This window comes from Prunus persica, chromosome G4 (assembly GCF_000346465.2).
Source record: "Prunus persica cultivar Lovell chromosome G4, Prunus_persica_NCBIv2, whole genome shotgun sequence".
Taxonomy (NCBI): domain Eukaryota; kingdom Viridiplantae; phylum Streptophyta; class Magnoliopsida; order Rosales; family Rosaceae; genus Prunus; species Prunus persica.
In genome coordinates, this window is record NC_034012.1 from 3141899 (window position 1) to 3163975 (window position 22077).

Sequence of the window (22077 nt, forward strand, 5' to 3'; positions counted from 1 at the left end):
GTGAGCCTGCGGAGGCTGTTAATGCAGGTGAAGGAGTGGAGAGAGGCAACGAGATCGGCCGGGAAGCGGATAGGGGCAATGGGGCAGTTTGAAGAACTGGAGGGACTGGAGGGTGGAGAGGGACTTGAGAGCAGTGAAGGACAAAGCGACGTCGTCGGAGCAGTTGGCAAGGCGGAGGGAGAGGATGTGGCGGAAGGGCTTGGAGGAGTCGCAGAGAGTGGTGTTGGGGAGGAGGAGGGAGGGTTGGGTGCAGGGGTCTTTGGAGGTTGGGATGTTGAGAGATTGGAGGGCTCTGAGTTGCTTTGGGTCTAAAGAGCTGGAAGATGGTGAAGATGGGGTTTTGGGGGTGGAGGAGTTTGGTGGGGTTGGGGAGGAGATAGGAGATGGGGTTTTTGGGGTGGTGGACTTCGGTGGGGTTGGGGAGGAGGTAGGAGATGGGGTTTTGGGGGTTGGGGAGGAGGTAGGAGATGGGGCTTTGGGGGTGGTGGACTTTGGTGGGGTTGGGGAGGAGGTAGGAGATGGAGTGGGGCGGAGAGGAGGAGCAGAGGCTGAGAAGGTGGTGGAGAAGAGGAGGAGGAGGAGGAGGAGAAGCAGAGTGGGCAGCAATGGTGGTTCCATTAGAGAGAGAGAGAGAGAGAGAGCTTGGGGTTATGGGGAAGAGTGTTTGTTGTATGAATTTATGTGAGGTATTTGAGAGTGTGTAATACAGTGACCAGTGAGAGAGCTTGGGAAGACCATGAGATCAGATTTGGGATGGTGTGTCTGTCTGGTTAAAATACTTCTATGCCCTTGAATTCTGCATAAAATTGCAGAATTGGACTTTGTTTTCTTTGTCCAGCTGTTGCTGGTAGTACTCATGCTGCTACTTTTTTACCTGTCTAATTTCTACCACACATCCCCTCTGCCGTTTTGTTTGGAGGGAAGGAAAATTCCATAATCCATTTCCTCATCACAGGATTCTAAGTTAAATTTGCAGTGTGTATAATAAAACATACATTTCACATCTATAAAATGTATTCGAAGTTTGTATTTGAATTTATAGCTCACTACATGCTTCAATTTCTAACGATATTCGCACTTATAAATTGCACATATATAATTTACTTTATATCCCGTATCGATTCATCATTCACTATATATACACATATATTATTATTATTATTATAATATACCCATATACACATACATATTAATATTATAATAATAGCATACATGTATATATGTAATATATATATATATAAGTATATATACATATATGTGTATATATATTATACCCATGTATGTATTATAATATACATATACACACGTATATACACATATACATTATATATTTATACTATATGTATATATATTATAATATACATATATATATGTATTATACCCATATATATTATAATATATAAATACACATATATACACATATATTATATACATGTATATACGTATATATATATGTATATTATAATATATAATATATATACATATATTATACATATATTATATATACATATGTATTTTATAATATATATAATGTATATGTATATATACATACATATATAATATATGTATATACACGTATATACATGTATATTATTATTATTATTATTATTATTATTATTATTATAACATACCCATATATATATTATATATTATAATATACATACATATATATAAATATATGTATATGTATTATACCCATGTATATTATAATAAACATATATACACCTATATGTACATATATTATATGTATGTATATATACATATATATTTTATATATTATAAAATACATATATACATATATATAGATATTTTTGAAAAAATAAAAAAATTCTAGTCCTAGTCCAAACATACACCAAACATAGGATAAGTGTTATCCAACTTAGACCAAGCCAAGCCAAGCCAAGCCAGTCCCTAAGCATAGTCCATGCCAAGACAGTCATGTGTACCAAACGAGCCCTTAGAGTTTCTAAGCCACGAAGTTTGATCAGGCCTAGGTGGTTTTGGATGAAATTATTTGGTCTGATCATAATTTAGTTGATGAACCTCCCTAAATCCAAAATTGCCAAACCTCTTCTCTTTCCGTTTCTTTCAGCAACATTAATGATTAAAATAAAAGGATGCTAGCTTGTATGCAAAGGCTAATAGGTTGAGTGCGTAAATAATAGATAAAACCAAGGGCTTTGTTATGAGTTATGAGATGAAATGTGTAATGTGAGAGCACACGTGTACATTGTTTGAAAACATATGAACTATATACCAGAAAAGGGATGGGTCAACGACTCAACGCCCGATTTCAACTTTCAAGTTTCAGGAGGCTGATGATGTAATTAACTAATAAGTTAAGGGCTATCTAAGTCTGACAAATTTCTTTTGAAAATTAGTTTTCCGTTAAAGGCAAAGGCCGAAAGCCCATGGTCTGTTTGTGCGTGGCGTCCAGCTCTTTCTTACCCGCTAGACCCGATCCGCCCAGGCGCCCAGACCCGCTAGACCCGGCTAGCGCCTAGGCGCCGCCTAGACCCGCCTAGGCGGCCGATTTGTCGAACACTGGTTTTTACATTGATACTGTGCAGGAATGCTTAATTCTTTACACACTGATTGTCCAAAACCCAAAAGAAAGAAAAAAAGAATCATTACAAATGTTTCTAAACTTAAAAATAAAAAATTTATGATTGGCATTTCCAGAAAGAAGCGAACTTTTGATACTCAGACCTTGAAACTATATAATGAAGCCAAAATCGTGGAAAAGTTTGTTTAACAGTCTATGGAGATGCAGCTTTGAGTAAGGGCTGAGCTATCAACTTTGGTGACAAATGGATTGATCTTGACCCAAACGAGAGAGAAGACAGAGGCCAAGAGCACTGACCACAAGACAACAATGGTTGGGGTCCGGTTTTGGCGTCCCATGAGACCTTTCAGGAAGGGATAGAGATGAAGAATCACCCAGAAGGCAAAGAAAACCTTGCCAAAAAGTGGGCCCCAAGCTTCATATCCCTTGTTCAGTGCATCAGAAAATCCAGCAACAATGCCAACCATGTTGACAATGAGGAGTGTGGTTGGGGGGATCAAAAGTGTTGTCCATTTGATCATGTAGAGCTCACCAAAATCTGCGTCTTCGGCCTGTTTACTTGTGACAGTGAAGTTGGTATCAATTCCTGCCAGCATTTTTAGAAATCCTTGGAAGACAGCAAAGAGATGGGCTGAGACACCTCCGATCACCCAGAACTGCTCGTTACGCCATATGTCTTCGATGCTCACACCACTCCACCGCAACTCGAGCACACTCGTTACAATGATGGACATGAAGAGACCAAGAAACAAGGCACTTGCCAGGTTTGAAAGCTGAATCAAGTTACAAGAATGATCCACACTAAGTATTGATGTATCATACGCATGCATAAAAAGATAAATGGTAACACACTATCCTTGCTTTTTCCATGTTAGTCTGAGACAATGAAGGTAGAAAAAACTTACTGTTGGTATGATAAATTTTCCTGTGAGAAGGCATATTGCAGGAATTGTGCAGTAAGCTACAAGAGGGAGGGATGTGAAGGGGTAAACGATAGTGTTAATATATGCCAGTCGCTGAAGCCATTTGAGGCGGCCTCCTGCAAACCCGTACCAGAGAGGACAATGTCTACTGAGGAAAATTTCCACAGATCCAAGTGCCCACCTGAGAACTTGGTGCAGTCGATCGGAAAGGTTAATGGGAGCTGACCCTTTGAATGCAGGCCTCATGGGCATGCAATAAATTGACCTCCATCCACGGCAATGCATCTTGAAACCAGTTAAGATATCCTCAGTGATTGATCCGTATATCCAACCAATCTGAGAAAAAGAGAATATAAAAAAGTTTGAGTAAAAGAACACACTGCTTAGTAAATGCAGTACATCTTCTACATAGGAGGATTATAGCAAAAGGCAGCCAAGAATTGATTAGAAGGCCACACATTGTTCAAATTTGCAAGATATGATATCTTCCAGAATAATATTGACACTAGTTTTGGTAAAACTGCAAGAGTCCCATCCATTTGTTTTACATAAGGTGGAATAAAATCCTACCTCTTTTCCCCATGCGGTCTTCTCTTCATAACCACAGCTAATGACATGAATCGCCTCTTTGATCAATGTTGATGGGTTGGAAGATTCGGCCACTCCTCCGTTCTCCATTAGTGTAGACTCTATAAATACAGATGATAAGCCAAAAGTTTTCTCAAAGCTTGTCTGGGAAATCAGCATTGACCTCTCATACTCATCATAGTCTGCATAAGAAAGCCAAAAATATTTTATATACTGAAAGCTCAACAAACCATTTGTCTATATCCAGTTTCATTGAGTGATTAGACTTACTATCAATCTCCCTGAGGTTGAATATGGCAGCATCAAGCTCCTCACGTTTTGTATCTCGGTAAGCCTCTGACAGATCTTTAGATGGCTTCTTAGAGGGGCAGCAACAAGAGCAGCAGCCGCACCATGAACAGGACGATGATGAAGCCTTGGATAAGCTGGGCATGGAATGAGGGCCATAGCCATAAAGGGCTTGCCTATTGAAACAACAACCTGTCCCCACATATACTGGACCTTGAATGCCATCCAGTCCTTTCATGTTAACCTGAAATTAGAGATTTAGAGATTTTCAAAACTATGTTCACAGTTCTTTTCAAACACACTGTGAATCTCAACAAGTCTAATGCTAAAATTCTGACTAATGACAAGGCAATGTTCAGTTCTTTCTTATATTTAATTTTCTTTTACTTTTAAAACAGCTTGAATGTTCCAAGTCTTGCATTCTCTTGTAAAAGTTCACCTATACAAGGACATTTAAGGTTACTATTAAAATGTGTGGATATGTATGATAGCTTTGAACTCACATCAAAGAAAACCGTATTACGGTTGGCATATCGGTCACTGCGATCAATGCCATCAAATCTCTGAGGAAACTGCACAAAGCATACTCCTCGACCAACTTGCGGATCCATCAAGAAACACATTGCCTCACGAATTGCCTGGCTGTTGTTAACATAGTGATCGCAGTCAAGGTTGAGGATGTATGGAGCATTTGTGAGAACTGCAGACACCCTTACCTGTATCAAGCCAGTCATTCAAGTTTGAGTGAAACTTTATAGTGCTCACATGGGTATCATTCTTAAAGTATGTATATATACCAGAGCATTTTCAGCACCAGCTTTCTTGTGGTGTGGGTAGCCGGGTCTCTTCTCTCTAGAGACATAAACCAATCGAGGGAGTTCATTTCCCTCAATATCATAGGCACCGCTATGTCCAAGGAAAACCTGAGGAGGGTGAAAAAGAGGAGTTATATGTCAAAATCAATTATTTACAATATGATGAAGCGCTGAAAATCTCTTTATAAAGAGACACAACAAGGAGCATGGACTGATAGTTGATGGAAAAACAGTATTCACCAAGGCTAGAAAATATCCCTCAAGGCACTTTAAAAAAAGTATCACTCCAGATGCAAAAGCAAAATGCTTTTCAAAATCTTGGTTTGCCCACATGAACAGAGTGTTTAGGTTATGTATTACAGGTGTCTAAATATAGCTCAAGTGAACCTTGTCCAGACTTTTGTTTCGAGCACCGACAAATATAGAACCCCTTAGAGAAGTATGAAATTTTCAAAATGGAAAAATTTCAGAAGTTGAACTCAACAAACCATAGGCTGTCTACCTGGATCATGCCAGGATGGTCACGTGAGTTATTTCCTGGCCAAGGTGTTCCATCTTGCATAGTCCATCCATCTTCTGGTGTTTTTTGAGCCTTTGCTACTAAAGCATTCATTCGCACTTTGAACTCTTCGTAATCTCTCTGTAAAAGTTTATGAATTAATGAAAGCTTTCAGCTATCATAATATCATGAGTATTCAGCTTCAACCTTTAGGTACTTACTTTCATTGCTCTGCGCTCCTTCACAAAAGATGGTTGCACTTTGTCCTTCAAGTAGTCAATCTTTTGTGAGAAGTAAAACTCAGGTGCACGTGGTTCAATCGAAAACTTCTTGCAGAATGGAACCCACTTTCTTGCAAATTCAGATGTTTCGGCAAGAGATTCGAAAGTAAGCATTGCAGCACCATCGTCAGACACATAGCAAGAAACTTTATCGACAGGGTAGTCTACAGCAAGGATAGAAAGCACAGTATTTGCAGTGATCAGAGGTGGTTCTTTCAATGGATCAACTGTACTCACGAAGAAATCCACAGCAGCGAGCTCGGAGGGTTCACCCTCTCTTTCATACCTGGCATGGAAGTTTATACAACCATTTCACATAACATCCAAAAGGAACATTTAAAATGATGTTCAGAATACAATGAGAAATTAACAGTTTTTAAAAACATATACTATTCATTTGTACTTTCCTTCATATTCTTCCGGTTAGTCTCAGAAAACCCTGTGTTTACTCACTAATCATGACATGTAATTATATGAAGGTTTGAAACATCAACTGACTAATGTTGGACGAGGTTGAAGCATAAGAAATCCAGTTTAAAATATATACCTGGCAGATAACCTGTCAGTAAATGTAGTCCTATTAACTGGATACCACTTGGGAAACTGATCCAACACCCAGGAAAAAGCGAACCAGATCTCACATATGATAGAAGTGAGCCAGAGACCATAAGCACTGTCAACAGGATTTGTCACTCGATAATGGAAGAAAAGGGCAAGAATGATCAATCGCATAATTATTACAACTCTGTATGGTGTGATTTTGTTAGGTGGAAGTGGAATGATAGTTGAAAGTGGTTCCGCAGCATCTGGTGAACTGCAAAGAAGGCCATAAGTCAAATAACACACAAGAAAAAGCATCAAATGCTACATATGAATATGATTCGAACACATCCAAATTCATACATGCATCGTATTGGTTCTTTTCCTTTTTTTTGAAAATTAGACTCTGAAACTTCCCAAAACATTGATATAATCATTTCATTAACTGTGTATATGAACCATTTTCACAATACTGATATAAAAGATATGAAACAGAATGTCCTGTGTAAAACCTGATTGTGTCTCTCTATCCCCAAGCATGGAATATAACTGATAAATCATAGATCTAACTTGCCAAGTTAGCATCCAAACCCAAAACAAAGAACCTATAGGTAATGGATGGAAAGGCAGATGATTTATATTTTAAGATGTAAGCTTAGATTACCCCATGTGGGATTTTTATATCTCAACATAACTCATAGACAAGACTATAGAATGAATGCTCCTCTCTTTTCTTGTATCCAACATTTGGAATGGCAGGATAACTATAATGGAAATAGAACATCATCCCAACCCGAAATAACAGCGTATGTAGAAATTCCATCTCATCTAAGCCTAAACACATAAATGTTTCCTTTCATGAACACATGAATGTTTGAATGAGATAAAGAAATTTTGGAAAAGAATCTAAAAACAGACCCTACATCAGAAAACTAGCACTGCAATGCCCTTTTATTTTTGAAAGGGCTTTATCTTCTTTCTTGTATAGCATCTTATATAAATCACCCAAGTTTTAATTGTACTTACTGGTTCTCTGTCATCTGCTGCTCAGGTGGAATTTGAGCCACTTTTTCCTCCTTAGGTGCACCCTTTTTCTTCTTGCTCTTTTTATCCTTTTTATCCTTCCAACTCTCTACTCTATTCTTCCAAATTGGATTCCCATATTCATCATTTAATTCTTCAAAGATAACAAAATAAGATAATTATCAAAAAAATGAGACAAGGGGACTAAATCATGCAAGAAAAAGAAATATGACTCACCACTATCCACAGCAGACACATTGCTGACGTGCCTAGCATGAATTCCGATATCCTGCTTAAACAAATATAAAAATTAGCAAGCTGTAAGAAACCTAATATTCTTAAACACACTGAGTATAAACAAAATATTATCTCATTCTACATAAAGTACCTATAAATTATAGAATTGCAGAAACTTTTGTTTCATACCTGAGAATTATCCAGGTGAGCTGCCATTGCAGATCGAGTGCCAGAAACCTTTGTTTCATCATCTGCCAGTGAGTTCTCTGAAGAATTTTAAAAACCATTATATAGCTTAGAAATCATGAAAGCTACCAATTTTAGTATGTAACAAGCTGTAAAAAATATACATATCAATCAAGACCAAATGAACCCATTTTTGGATCTCCTTCCAAAAACTATTTTAACTGCGTAAAAGTTAAAAAGACATAATTTCAGAACTTCTTCAACTTTATGCATAGTTTGGTTTTATACTCTCCTTGCATCATTTCCAAAATCCAAATAGCACATAGGGGAACCAAACCTCGCATACCTTGCACAAGATTAACTTTCCCAAATCAGCATAAGAGAAAGAAAAGGTTTGATTTTGATTCCCCATCAAGTGCATGTGAACTTAATCACTATCCTAAAAAGTTGTTATGATGTCATCAACCAAACTATTTCTATAACTTACAGGTATATAATTTCCAATTATACATATGATTGTCGCAGGGTGTTGCCAATATGCACTAATGGTGGTAAACTAAATTGTGAGCCTCAAAAAGTGAAAGCATCAATATGGAAAAAACCAAGTAAAACACATATAATAAAGCATCTGAAAATATAGACATAGATCAGAGAAATCCAAGTAAAAGAGATACCATCATCATAGGGAGTGCTGCACCGCAAGCAAGCTTTACGCCCCTCCTTGATATCCAAATCAAAACAAGTCTTGCAAACAGGGAAATTACATTCATGGCAAGCCACAAAAACCTCCCCATTGGCATCAAGCCCCACTTGTTCACCACAGGTGTTGCATAGAGGAATCCCAGACTGCATCATTTTGACAATATTGGTGTTTCCTTAATTTCCTTGGAAACCCAATACCTTAAGCCTGAAAGGGGTCTCACTCTACTTCCCAATCTAGGTCTTGTTGCTGGTTTTATACGAATTACCCAAACCCCATTTTTGAAATGGTGAGAAGGAGGTGGAGTATGGTGGTTGGAAGGGTGTGGAAGTTGGGGTGTTGGTGTCATTGTATCTGCAGAGAGAGAGAGATGGGAAGCTACCTCTTTCTTTCTTTTGTTTTTCCTAAAAGAAAAAAGATTTGAAATTTTTGCGGGAAGTCTAAGGAAGGTTTCGGTTGGGCAAGGTACATCCTTAACTAACCAACCTCTGTTATCTTTCCCACCAAAAACCCAAGAAGAAGAGTGAGCTGTCTCCCTTTTTTTTAATCTGTAGTCTCCAAATAAAGGCCCTACAAGCTTGCCTTATAAAATGGGCCTCAAGGGTTTGAATTGGCCATTATGATTAAGAAAGATGGTCATAAATCACAGGTGTAACATGGTGACTTTGTCACACATTTATGAGAGAATCGGCAACGTTCTTTCTTTCTAGTTTCTACTTTGGAATATATAAGAAGAAAGAAAAAAGAAAGATTCTATAAATCGGATTGAAAAATGTAACTTCCAATTTTGTGGAAATTGCACTATTAACTCATTACATAAATGGCTTTGAACCTGCAGAATCAATGAGTAAAAGGTTCTTAAGTTAATATAGAATCCATAATTACAGCTTTAAATTCTTAAGAAAAATTGCCTTTTCAATTATATTTGGATAAACATTTTCTTCATGAACACCAATATCAATATGGAGTTCACAATTTTGTGTTTAAGACATACCAACAAAGACTCCAAAAACAAAACAAATAACAGGCGATCCCAGCAGTGACATGATACAGAGTTACAGACTAGCATCTGATTCCCCAACTTACACAAGTAGAAAACATCTACAGATCATGGGATACAGGGGTGAACGAACCCTTAAAAGTGCATCAAGCTGATTATGGCGATCAAGGATTGCATCGGTCAAGGCACAAAATGCAAAGAGTAGACAAGTTTTCCTGGGGCCGGAATGAGTTTGCCACACGAGACTATAAGTTTCTATATTCAATGATACCGCAGCTTTAATCTAGGCAACAGAATAGACCTTTACCACCTTAGTTGTATCACAAACAACTAGGTTTTCCATATCAGCCGGAGTAGTACAGAACCAATTGACCTGCAAAGGCATCAACTCCATGATCAGAAGCTTCACATAAAATGACATGGAAACAAGCAAGAAACTGAAGTTCAAGAAGTGGTGGTGAAGATGCAACGATAACTCACTTTTTTGCTGAGGTTGATATTCAAATGTAGAAGATCACTGCTGCTGATAGTCTGTCCTGCATCAAGACATTTGGTCCAATCCCAGACCTTTACCAACTTATCATTTCCACCTGAAATTATAAATCTTCCTCTATCCCCAAACAACGAAAATGCCCTGAAAAATACATACTAGTCAATAAGTGAATTAAGTTTCCTTGCACTGCATTTAAGTCTATCAGACTATTACTCACACACAAGAGACTGCAGCAGTATGACCGCCTGATGAGTAATCCAAATGCAACCTTTTCCATCCATTTTGATCTGGGATTTCCTTTTCTTTTGATCTTGATTGAGATCCTTTCTGAGGTTTTCTAGAACCTTTTGACCTCATGGTAGCAAGTTCAGCTTCTATATTAATCACATCAACTGCACCATCACCCCTAGCCACAACACAAACCTTGTCTGATTTGTCTAACATATCAATTTCTGGAACTTCTATTGCGTGAACAAAAGCAGGATTGAAACACTGTTCCTTGCCATCACCATTATTTGCATCAGATAAGCCTGCAGTGAAGAATAGCAAGCAAGATTTGTACAAAAAGATCAATCCAACCACTGAACCACATTGATTTTCATCCGTTTTTATAAAAGATAAAATCATCAAATGATCATCTTTTTAGGAGCAAAGTAAAGTGCATCAACATGTCGAGAGGATTGAAAGGCTTTGGTTCTAACTTTCATATTAAATTATTGTGTGCACAGCCTGTCTAATCACCTGCAGCTGCAAAGATGCATGCATTTTTTTGCCCTAGATATTTTAAACTTTTGAGCATATATGCATGCATGCACGTGCATGCGTGGCTCTATACACCTTGAACCTTCGATTATTCAAGGTCAACGTTTCTCCTAGCCTACCACAAGCTTATCAGTTCCTGCTCTATCTCCAACTTCGTAGCCCACACACTTCACACCTGGTTATGTGGCCTAAACATATTCACAATGCTAGACAGAGATCTACTCTTATGTATCTTATAGACCAGAAAATCAATATAAAAAATTCTACAAAGGTTCTCCAGTACTTGAAAGAGTATGAAATAAAACATATTTGGCCCCAAGCAATGCAAAGTGGCAAACTCTGTAGGTAAGGAATTCATGTTCCAATGAATTATTGAAGTGGAAACTATTCCAACTTTGATTAAATGTCATGAGAGCTATGAAAAGCAACCAATATGCAGAGAAAGTTATAGATTACAAAAGATAGATGCTTTACCAAAATTCATAATTTTGTTAGGGCGCCCCTTGGAAAAATCCCACATCACAAGCTTTGAATCAAGACCTCCAGTGATAACTGCCCAAGATACCCCAAGACAGAAGTTGGCAGTCAATTATCTGTGAGTAGAAAGAGATGAACGTTTTACTGGATTCTTCAAGAAACTCGCACTGATATGACATCTATGCTCTATGTGCCTTGTTCAAGTATATCCTTAAAGATACCCAACAGTGGACTCACAATACAGCTAAGATTTGTATATGTTAGCACATAATCAGAACATGATAAGAGACACTCAAAGCTTTGTTGAAATTACCATGATAGATGAAAAATGCTTAGCATGAAGGGAATGGCCTTCGTTTTAGAATGTGCCAACTAATATTCAATGATTTCAACATGCTGAATTGATATATTTCAGGCATATTTTAAACCAGCAACCATCAGCACAATTGATGGTAGAGAGAGAGATAGAGGGCAAGGAAAATCTTATAGATATACCTTCCCACGGTCTCCAAGGAAGAAATTGCACGCTGCTACAAATCTGTGTGTAGTATATAGTTAAGGTGACGGAAATACAAGGGAAAGATAGCAAAGAATTCAAGGGAACGGATCATGCTTGGAAGGAAGCAATTGGAATTTAACAAAATAAAGAAGGAAAATAAAAAGATATGCAGCAGAATATCTTGTTGATAGCCAACCATGAGTCACATAATTTGAAGAAGAACAAAAAGGGAAGTGCCTAAATGATTATAAAAAAAAATATTAAAAAAAAGGATACACTTGTATGGCCAGCTCTTAATGTTTTGTAAATGCGTTTCTGACAAATGTCAATAATCTGCCACAGTGATTACAGTCAGCAGCTGAAATTACAAACTACATACATTATGAGATAGATAACAGATTATATATGAACTGCAAAAACTGCAAGATGGGTAATGAGAAGTGACCTTAATTTCACCGCCATCATCCGTAGCAGCAAGAAAAGAAGACTTAGAGTTGCATGCAATCTATATAGACAAACATACATGCAGATAAGCTCCAGAAAATGGGTAGCTAAGTTTAAGTTAATTAAGTAATCAAAACCAAGTCTACCTGAATACTGATACCTGATTTATCTCCTCTTTATTATAATCATAACTTTCCAATGGCTTCCATGAGCAAGAACTCCCCTTCAAAATGGAAAAAAAAAAACTTTATAAGCATTGAACAAGTAAAAATATCAAAAACACTCAAACAGAGAGAGGAGAGAGAGTCGATGATTACCAGACGCACATCAAAGCTCTTGACTTGCTTCTCAGATGAAACAAAGATCATATTTTCATTTCCTGAGCCAACCCACAAAATTCAATTTGCAAACTTTTCATTCTAAACATATATGTGAAACATAATCATATATATCATTACCTGGCCTGAAACATAATGATGAAACGGGTTCCTCTCCAACCTCCATAATATCTATCACATCTTTGCATCGCATATCAAACCAGCAAACGCAGCCATCCTGAATACACAACACGAGCACCAAGCTCTATTTAATTTCAACACGAAAGTAACCAATTTGCCATAAAATGTAAACACACCATAATTTTGATTTTTTTCAAATTTCCTCCATAACCATACCTCTCCGGCAGTGGCGACGAGGCCAGGGGTAGCAACAGAGGCGATGCAACACGTGGCAGTGGCCTTGTGGCCCCTCAGCCGCCTTGGTTTTAGGTCCGCCATCTCCGCCTTCACCTTTCCTCACTCTCTTCGTTTTGGTCTTTCGTCATCAGACATGTTGTAAGCAGAGAAGTTGGATTGGTGGGTGGCGGCGCTTCTCTTTGGGTCGGGTTTGGTTTGCCGCCAAATCAAGCCCAGTCCAATATATACTTGGGCCCAGCCCAGAGGTAATTTCAGGGCAACCTCAAGTTTTCTCAAACTGATAAAAACAAAAATTTAACTTTGATTGACAAGTTGCAGATGGTTGATGGATTATGTTCTGCCTTTATTCACTTCTGCCAAAAGTTTAAAGCAGAAAGTTGCAATTTTTTAATAGGACGACATGGGCTGCACTGCAGTAGAATAGTCAGCCTAGCTATAGGTAGAGATAGTCAATGGGTCTATTATACGCATGTGAACCCCTCTGGTTTTTTCTGAACAGTTTCTTGCATAAATTGACATGACACAGAACTTTCCCTGCGAATTCTTATTTTTGATTTTTTTGGTACTGAAGTTTCCCAGCAATGGGTTTTTTTTCTGCTAAATAAGCCCAGCTTTGGTTTGTCATCCAAAATTTTGCAAGGTGCACATAGCGGAGACTACACAGAACTTGTGTCCAAGAGGGGGAAGCTGACCCTGAAAGTTCCTAACTTGCCTTCACATTTCAACTTCATGTAGAGTCATCTGACACATATTAAATTGACATAATTGAAGAATGAAATCCGAAAAACAGAGAAGAAGAGGAAACAGCAAAATGCTTTATTCAGTTGGAATTAAATTTAAATACCATTAAACAGAATCAGATATCAGATCATTACATTGTCAAGGGCATGCCCAGATCAAACAACAGAATTAGTCGCATATGAGAGAGAGAGAGAGAGAGAGAGAGAGAGAGAGAGAAGCAAAGGTGAGATTAGTGTTCTTCAAGTCTATAATTAGACAATCCTAGAAGCTGGTTAATTTCATCTGACAGTGCATGCAACAGCATAAGCCCATGACTTGAGATGCTCTTTCATGGCCATATTATCACTGATTGAAGGCATTGTATTGTTCTGACATTGTTGATTATACCCACAATTTCCCTCAACCATCCAATTAGAGGACGACCAAGACCCAGAAATCACCTCCTTCACATGATCATCCAAACCCAACTCATCAAGCTCTCCAAGAATCTTTCTCCTATGTCTCTGCTGCTGCACACTTCTCTTGCTCCTCCTCCTCCTCCTCCTACTCTTTTCCTTCTCTGTTGACCTTGGACTTGGAGAATAATAATATTCCACCACTTCCATATCAAGCTTCAAACTTTCTGGTTCTTCACATTTTGGGCACAATGGAACTAACATTTGGGCCTCTGGTGGGGAATTTTTCTGCTGATTTTGAGCAATTGGTGACATGGGTTTGGAGCACTCTTCCTTGACAGCTTCTTCAACAGGCTCAATTGGACCCAAAATTGTAGCTCTTGAAGAGAAGAAGACATTGCTGAAAAACCAGAGAGAGTCCATGGTCTCCTCCATGACCCGCGAACCTCCCATGAAGAAGAACAACAACACTGGGTCAAGGAAGGAGCAGACGGCGGAGCTTTGTATTTGGCGACTGCAGCTTCTATTTGGAAGGACCCTCGTGAGTCCTTTCGGCAAAGCAAATATTCTCTCATTCTATGTCATCTCATATTACTAAACTAGCCTTCCACACCTGTGAGATTCTGTGAAGAATCTTTAAGGGTAATTCGGTCCTGGAGCAAAAAAACAGTGGGCAGTAGACAGTGAGCGGTGTGTTTACGTTGGGCGACTGCGACGGGCCCCGTGAATTAGGCCTAAAAGTTACCCAACGGTCCAAAAATAACGTGAAAGCGATATGATTACTTTATATAATTTAATTTCGACGATTTCTTTTTGGGAAAATCTAAAATACTAAAGTGTATTGGAACTTTTAGCAAAACTTTGTTTATTGATTGACCTTTGAGTTTTCACAACGTATACTATCGATCCCATACCACATTAGGATGTACAAAATTGTGTTCATGCAGGTGATGCGTCATTAATAATTAATTGCGTACAATTAATCTATTAATCACTTGCTTTGCTATGGAGTTTATTTGTGTTCACCTCTTTTAATGAGCTAGCTCCTCAAAATTTGTCATATGTACGAGTGTAAGCACAATACCTTTTTGTTGAAAAATTGATACTTTAATTACTCTGTAGAAGGAGGAGAATCGAACTTGAGCGTAAAGAAAGGATTATACTATCTTTGTCAATTAGTCTCTCAAGTAGATCTGTAAACGGGTTGGATTCAGATCGAATATACCTCAATCCAAAGTTGAATTCATTTATAATCGGATTATCATATTTGAATTGTATTTGAACTATCGGATTGCACCTATCAATTCATCTACATTGCGCATAGGATTCGGATTATTATCGGATTTATTTTGATATGTACAAAAAATCAAAATTTCATTAGCAGCCTCGTTCTTTTATTGTATTTATCTACTTTCTTTTAATATCAAATTTTGATATTTTTATCATAAAAATTAGTTTTGAGTGTAAGCATCATTTACACATATAAAATATTAATATAAAGCATAGAATAACTAAATTATACTTCATACTAAGTTAGATCGGATCAACTATACTCCATATTCGAATCCATTTATAATCGGATTATTGATTCGGATTGTAATCGAATTATTAGATTGAGAAGTTCAATCCATCTCTTATTAATTACACCGAGTTCAAATTGGATTCGGATCAAAATCAGATCCATTGATAGATCTACTCTCAAGCAATAAAACTTTGCGTGGATTCTGTCTTTCCTTCCCAACCTTGTGGTGTGCGACCCTTAATTGACATTGTTTGCCTCACTTCCAAGGCAAAAAGATTTACATATAATGGGAATAACATTATTTTGTTATTACCGACCAATAACACAATGATACATAAAAAACTTATCTATATATCATTGCGTTATTAGCCTGAGATTGCAAAAACTGTTATCTTTGTTATATGAGAGTTTCTCTCCCGATTTCCCAAATAAGCCAAGCAATAACATTACGTCATCACAGCCCACTATGTTGTCTGACATGGCATTAGCTTATTGACATTGTCATACTAAATCCACCAACAAGTAACTGATAACTCAGCCCACGTGAACGTATCATACATGTTTTTGGTGAAGTTTTTATTTTATAAATGGCTGAGAGTTGAATTAAAGGATTACTATATTTTTTGAGGAACTATTCTATTGACGGACAATAACATATTAAATTTATACACTACATGAATATTAAGACTTAAATCAAGATCTTTCTTAAAAGAGTAATTGTTTCAAACTACTATACTAGTGAGAGTGACGATAACATACTAAACTCACACACTATACGAATGCTAAGACTCGAACCCAAGATCTTTTTTGAGAGGACAATTACTCTAAACCACTACACTAATGAGCCCTTTTCAAACGATAACGATATTAACAAGGGTGCTTAAGATATGGATGAGCAGAAGCAGATATGTTTCATGAGAACTTGATAGGTCAGAAATTTCAAAGCTACTTTTCTTCCTCTACTAACCAGGAAAGTTTCAATTTTGAATAACATCCCTCATGTTGGTTAAAATATATGTTTTTCTATGAATCAGAATGCAGAGCAAAGAACAAGTATTCATAAGCTGATCATGAAAAAAATTCTACCTTTATTTACATTTACAAGATTGTAAAACAATATTGATTGACCTGAATCTTCTGTATACAGAACTGAAAGAGAAATTGAATCAAAACCCAAAAAGAAAATAAGAAAAGATGTCTTAGAAGCAGAGTATTCGTCATCTAACTGTGGAAGCAACTGTGTGAGCCCACCATCTGAGATTGTCTTTCATGTCAATTTCATTGCCCAACGCAGGAAACCTCCAATTCATCAATGGCTTCTCTCTCTTTCTTTGATCCCTCACCTTCCAAGCTTCAGAAAGGTAAGGCCTTGGAATTGCAGACTCATCAAAGACCTCATCTTGGCCGTCCTTCCCTAATCTTTGCAGCCCAGGAATGATCGAAGCCAAGTTTGAATCTTCTTTGTCTTCCTCTGAGAAAACAAAACCAAGATCCATAAACCCTTTTAGCTCTTCAAATTGAAGGTCTGTCAAGCTCTTGCTCTCACCCTTCTTCTTCTTCTTCCTCCTCCGTCTTGTAATCTTCTTTGGCGACTCTTCGACATGTCTCTGTATTGGGGTTTCAACTTCTGTGGCTTCCTTGCCAGAAAGAATGGTGGAGAGCTTTGGTCTGTGGAGGACTGAGTCTGGTGAGGGACAGAAGCTGAAGTTGAAGCTTGTTTTGGAGCTCAATTCGTCGCTCATGGCCCTGGTATGGAGGAGGGTCGGGATGCGTAAAAGCTCTGGTTTTGATGGTTCTTCTTCAATTTCAAGAAGGTTTGCTGAATTTGGTTGCTTTTCGAAGATTCCGAGCTGAAACCAGTAAGAATCATAGAGCTCCATTACTTCGTCTGCTTCCATCAATGGCGTCGCGGCGGCTAAAGAAATCAAGAACAATTTTCGTTTGCGTTTGTGGTGCAAGTATTTGCCGTGGATGGCTTTATAGATGCATACAACTTCCTATATTTTTACACAAATGCCCTTGGTGTTTCCCAGATATTATCAAAAAAATTCAACATGTTGTTCCACGTTTTCCATTTGAGTCTTTATTTAATAATTTTGTTTGTTTGTCTTACTTTTAATTGCGCCGAGTAAGCAAGAAAAATAAAAAAGTGACAAGATATGAACGTGTGAGGGGGATTAGGTGGCTTTTAAGAAAAGCCAAACCAAACCGAAGCATTAATGCGTGTGGCTAAACTTTACATAGTGTGGAAGGAAGTTACTAGATGAACCCAGATTGTGGAAACTTTGTTTTGCTGATGTGAAACATGAGCGTGCATTTGTCTGCATTATAAACCACAAACACGTTTTGACATATACACCAGTCGTGACATGTTAGATTTATCGTCTGCAGTGCCAGTGTGTGTGGACCTAACAATCATGAATCAGCATAGCAAATAATGATTCCTTTGCTTCAGGGTTACACAAATCTAACAGCTCTCATAAACAGGGTTCATGCTTATCTCACTTAAACAAGTAGTTGGTCCAAGGTTTTGACATGGACTTGCAACCTAAAAAGTGGGTAAGATTTGTGTGTCACGTGTGCACCTCAGAATTCTCTGTTTCTGTTTATATCTTGCATTCAAGTAGTGAGAGTAAGGGAAATCTAGATTCAAATGGAAACAAGGGGCTCAGGGCATGGAAGGAGAGCAGCATCAAATTTAAATTGAACTGCACCTTTATTTCTATGGACTATATATCAGAAATATTTTCTTCAGTGTTGCACTGTAGTAAGCGCGAACCGTTTGCGAACGTTGGAATAATATTGTTGTGTTTAGAATGATAGTGTGTGCGCTTGAAGTGGTAATGTATTAGTTTGGAAACTCAAACTACTATTTTAAGCGGACAGTTGTGGGAGGTAAAGGAAGTAAGGTTTCGCTGGAAAAAAAAAAAAAACTTTCTTGTAACGGAAATAGCACTGTTTTACTATCCCCAACCAATTCAATGACACATAAAAAAATTGCGCTATTGGCCGGAATAGTAAAAAGTGCTATACCCGATATACATGAAAATCTCTCTTCCGATTGGGCCAAAGAAGAAGGAAGTAGCTGGAGCACGATTGGCACAACTTTTTGGGGCTCCACAATAGTTGTTAAGAATGTCATAAACCTATGTGTGCACTAGATATATGTCATGTCAACTGTTGGACATCTAACAATTTAAATCATGGTAAATATCTTAGTAATAATACTGATTTGTTTTAGAAGACAAAAACAAATGTTTTACCGCAAATTACATCTATTATTATAAACATAGGATCTTCAAGGAAAAAAGGTGATGTACAATGTGATCACTATAGTAATATTTTTAAAATTACGCTAAATCAGAAGGTAGAAAACTCAACCCCATTACTTGATTTTAGTTCTCGCAGCAAGTAATTGTGGTTGCGGAATGAAAGTTCCATGAGTTTTCTGGGTTCGGGCGTATTAGGAAATTGTTAGAAGTAAACTATAGAAAAATAGAAGTCAAAGTAGATATTATACATAATACATAATTAGATATGTAGCGTGTGAAAGACTAAGATAAGTCAATTAGATACTATACATAATAATTAGAAAGAATAATGACTCGAGATGAATAAATATAAAGCGAAGGGAACGCAGCTAGCTGACTGGGTCTGGGAGTCAAACCCATATGCGTCATATGTCGAGTAATTAATTCCCAGTTCCCACATGCGTATATTTCTTTCAACTAATTAAGCAGTCGCTGCTCCACAGTTCACATGCAGTGCCCTGTACTTCTCCTCCTTCCTTCTTCTTCTTCTCCCTTTTTCTGATTCCCATCTGTAATGAAAGTTAGGTATAACTATAACGAACTAAGGTTCACATTTTTCTCTAAAACAATGACTTGGAAATGAATATTAAAATGTTCCAGCGATGTGTAACAAGTTATATATATGTGTATATATGTATGTATATGTATGTACTCTTGTCAACCAGTGATGATGATGACGAAGGTGGCCATCAAACTGGTCAACCCCTGCAGTTTCATGAGCCTATATGAAACTGAATGAAAATGAGCTACAAGTTAGCTAGGTGATCAATCAAAACATGTGGTGGTGCAACCAAACGCTTTTATTGCTTTTTTTTGTGCATCGAGAATAATTGAATATGCATCCACCAGTCCTAGTGGGACTATATAAATCCTTACCTTTGGCATGTCTTCATGCATGATGAACATGGGTGGGTGGGTGGATGTGAATACTAATTTGCAAATTGCACAGCAGATGAATTGCCGGGCAAATCTCCTTTGGCAGTGAGCTAGCTACTCTCACTCTATATACAAACTGCAACGTAACATTTATATATATGCAGCAGAAGGCCAGCAAGCAGTCAACTGCCAAAGGAGTAATTGCCCAGTAATGCAGCCATGCACCTTTGACTGTGACCTAACCACCTCATTTCTTCCTTGTGGTGATTTTGTTCATGCACCTAGCTATATATATAATAGGTGAGATGATATTGATGAAGGAAGTGTGGCTAAAATTTCCAGCAAAGTATATACATAGGATATTCTGAGCACATCCGATTTAGTAGCTAGTTAGATAGCAGTGAAGAATAAGTGGTCCTGTAGCATTTATTCCATCACCATTCCCCACCACAGCCTTAGCTACCTACCCCTTCATTTCCTTCTGCTCTGTTGTACTACAAGGTATATACGCGAACATTCCTTGAAGAAAAAAAAAGTTACTATTAAATTTCAAGAAATTATAATCACAGGCTGACCATCATATGTTTTACCATGTTCGTCGTCATCTCTTTTTAATTAGCTGGCTGCTGGTTTTTAACACTGAACATATGCGATTACAAGATTACCTCCCTCTCTCTATACCACTCTTTCAAGTTTCAAGACTAATTAACTTCCTTGCAAACTTTTCTCTATTTCATCCCGGAAGTCTCTTTAATTAATAAACTGGTTTTGTAATATGTATTTGTGTATATATACATATACAGATACTTGTTTATAACTAACACGTACGTATTTTATATATCGAATCGAATATATATCACACAAGCTTTCACCAATTACATCCAGTGGTCCCGTTAACTTTGGCCTAGAAAGAAAAGGAAACCGACATATACATATGTCAACTCCACTAGAAAGAAGAAAAAAATTGTGATCAGTATTTACATAACGAATAAATGAAGATCACATTTTGTAAAATATTGGCCATTGGCAAAACAAATACAGATTCATTTGATGATGATCAAAAGGTTAGGTCACACATGTATCTGAGGACCTTTTTCAAATTGCTCAGAATCCTTCTGGTTATTTAATTTATTAAATGCCTGAGGAGGCTGACGATATCATAAGAATCTATGTGGGTAATAACTCTGAAAAAGTAAAAAATTAAAAGGGGACAATAGAGACTCAGGTAATAACTAATAGTAATGGATAATGCTCTATATTACTCTTATCAATAAAAGAAAATCGGGGAAAAAAATGAAAGAAAAAGCGGATCCCAATATATATATGTAAATAGTATAGCCGCTTGCCTATACTATTTATTATAATTAAAAAAAAAGAGCCGAGTAAAGCCGACGGCTATACTGTTTTTAAAAAATTGAAAAAACCGGGTATAGCCGGGCGGCTATACTATTTCTTTAAAAAATTAGAAAGGTGAGTAGAGCCGAGCGGATATACTATTTATTAAGTTAAAAATAAAAAAGGGCCGAGTAAAGCCGTCCGGCTATACATTTCTTTTCCAAAAATTAGAAAAACTAGTATAGCCGCACGGCTATACTATTCATTAAGAAAAAAATAAAAAAAGAGCCGAGTAATCGCAGCACTGTTTTCTACAATTTTCTGGGGTGCCAAACACGATGATGGGCTCGAAGAATTAAAACCCAGCTTCGATTGAAAATGGCAATATCTAATCAATAGGGTAAATGGGTTTAGGGTTTCTAACCTTTAGGATTGAACTGTACAAAAAATTGGGCGAAATTGAGATGTTTAAGCATTGCCAGTGGTTTCAAATATTGGAGGGTTGCAAATTTGCAAGACAACAAGGCTTTACCACTGTGATTGTCGAGTCAGATTCAAGAGAGGCGGTTTCTAGCCTCAACGGTTTGATTGCAAGAGGGCTCTGGCAACGGTTCGATTCTCCCCTGCAGATGTCCAGTTCAATCTGAAATTCTGGGCACCATTTGGCATAGGGGCACCGTTGTGCGACTGAAGTACTCTTTCTGCATCAGCACGGCTATTAAATTCAATAAATCCATAACCCTTTGATTGTGTAGCGGCTATACTATTTATTAAAAAACAGGGGAGACCGGCTTACAAATAGTATAGCCGCGCGGCTATACTCTAAAAATAGAATATTTCGAAGGTATAGCCGCCCGGCTGTACTCTATAAATAGAATTTT

At 37.6% G+C, this 22077-nt stretch overlaps 4 protein-coding genes and 1 pseudogene across 5 annotated transcripts in view; all 5 read right to left on the minus strand.

Annotated features, from left to right (window-relative positions):
- The window catches only part of LOC109948502, a 2019-nt pseudogene extending 1108 nt beyond the window's left edge, over positions 1–911 (minus strand). The window contains exon 1 of the transcript XR_002271140.1: positions 7–911. The product of XR_002271140.1 is annotated as a receptor-like protein 51 (transcript). The remainder of the gene's footprint in view (positions 1–6) is intronic.
- LOC18780883 (cellulose synthase A catalytic subunit 8 [UDP-forming]) lies at positions 2534–8880 on the minus strand. The gene is made up of 13 exons (XM_007214384.2): positions 8621–8880; positions 7950–8026; positions 7761–7812; positions 7527–7677; positions 6508–6774; positions 5901–6246; positions 5683–5820; positions 5163–5288; positions 4869–5081; positions 4348–4609; positions 4060–4259; positions 3472–3825; positions 2534–3339 (listed from the first exon to the last, which is right to left on the minus strand). The coding sequence occupies exons 1-13, from the start codon at positions 8799–8801 to the stop codon at positions 2752–2754; spliced, it is 2955 nt and encodes a 984-aa protein (XP_007214446.1). The 5' UTR covers positions 8802–8880; the 3' UTR covers positions 2534–2751.
- On the minus strand, positions 9535–13367 carry LOC18781176 (WD repeat-containing protein 53). The gene is made up of 11 exons (XM_007214089.2): positions 12996–13367; positions 12780–12876; positions 12639–12700; positions 12482–12544; positions 12323–12382; positions 12154–12210; positions 11874–11916; positions 11376–11453; positions 10357–10669; positions 10127–10280; positions 9535–10019 (listed from the first exon to the last, which is right to left on the minus strand). Exons 1-11 carry the CDS (start codon positions 13095–13097, stop codon positions 9930–9932), a joined length of 1119 nt encoding a protein of 372 aa, XP_007214151.1. The 5' UTR covers positions 13098–13367; the 3' UTR covers positions 9535–9929.
- LOC18780882 lies at positions 13812–14898 on the minus strand. The gene has a single exon (XM_007214198.2). The coding sequence runs from the start codon at positions 14603–14605 to the stop codon at positions 14036–14038; it is 570 nt and encodes a 189-aa protein (XP_007214260.2). The 5' UTR covers positions 14606–14898; the 3' UTR covers positions 13812–14035.
- Positions 16711–17647, minus strand: LOC18780991. Its single transcript, XM_007213287.2, has one exon. It carries the CDS (start codon positions 17570–17572, stop codon positions 16892–16894), a length of 681 nt encoding a protein of 226 aa, XP_007213349.1. The 5' UTR covers positions 17573–17647; the 3' UTR covers positions 16711–16891.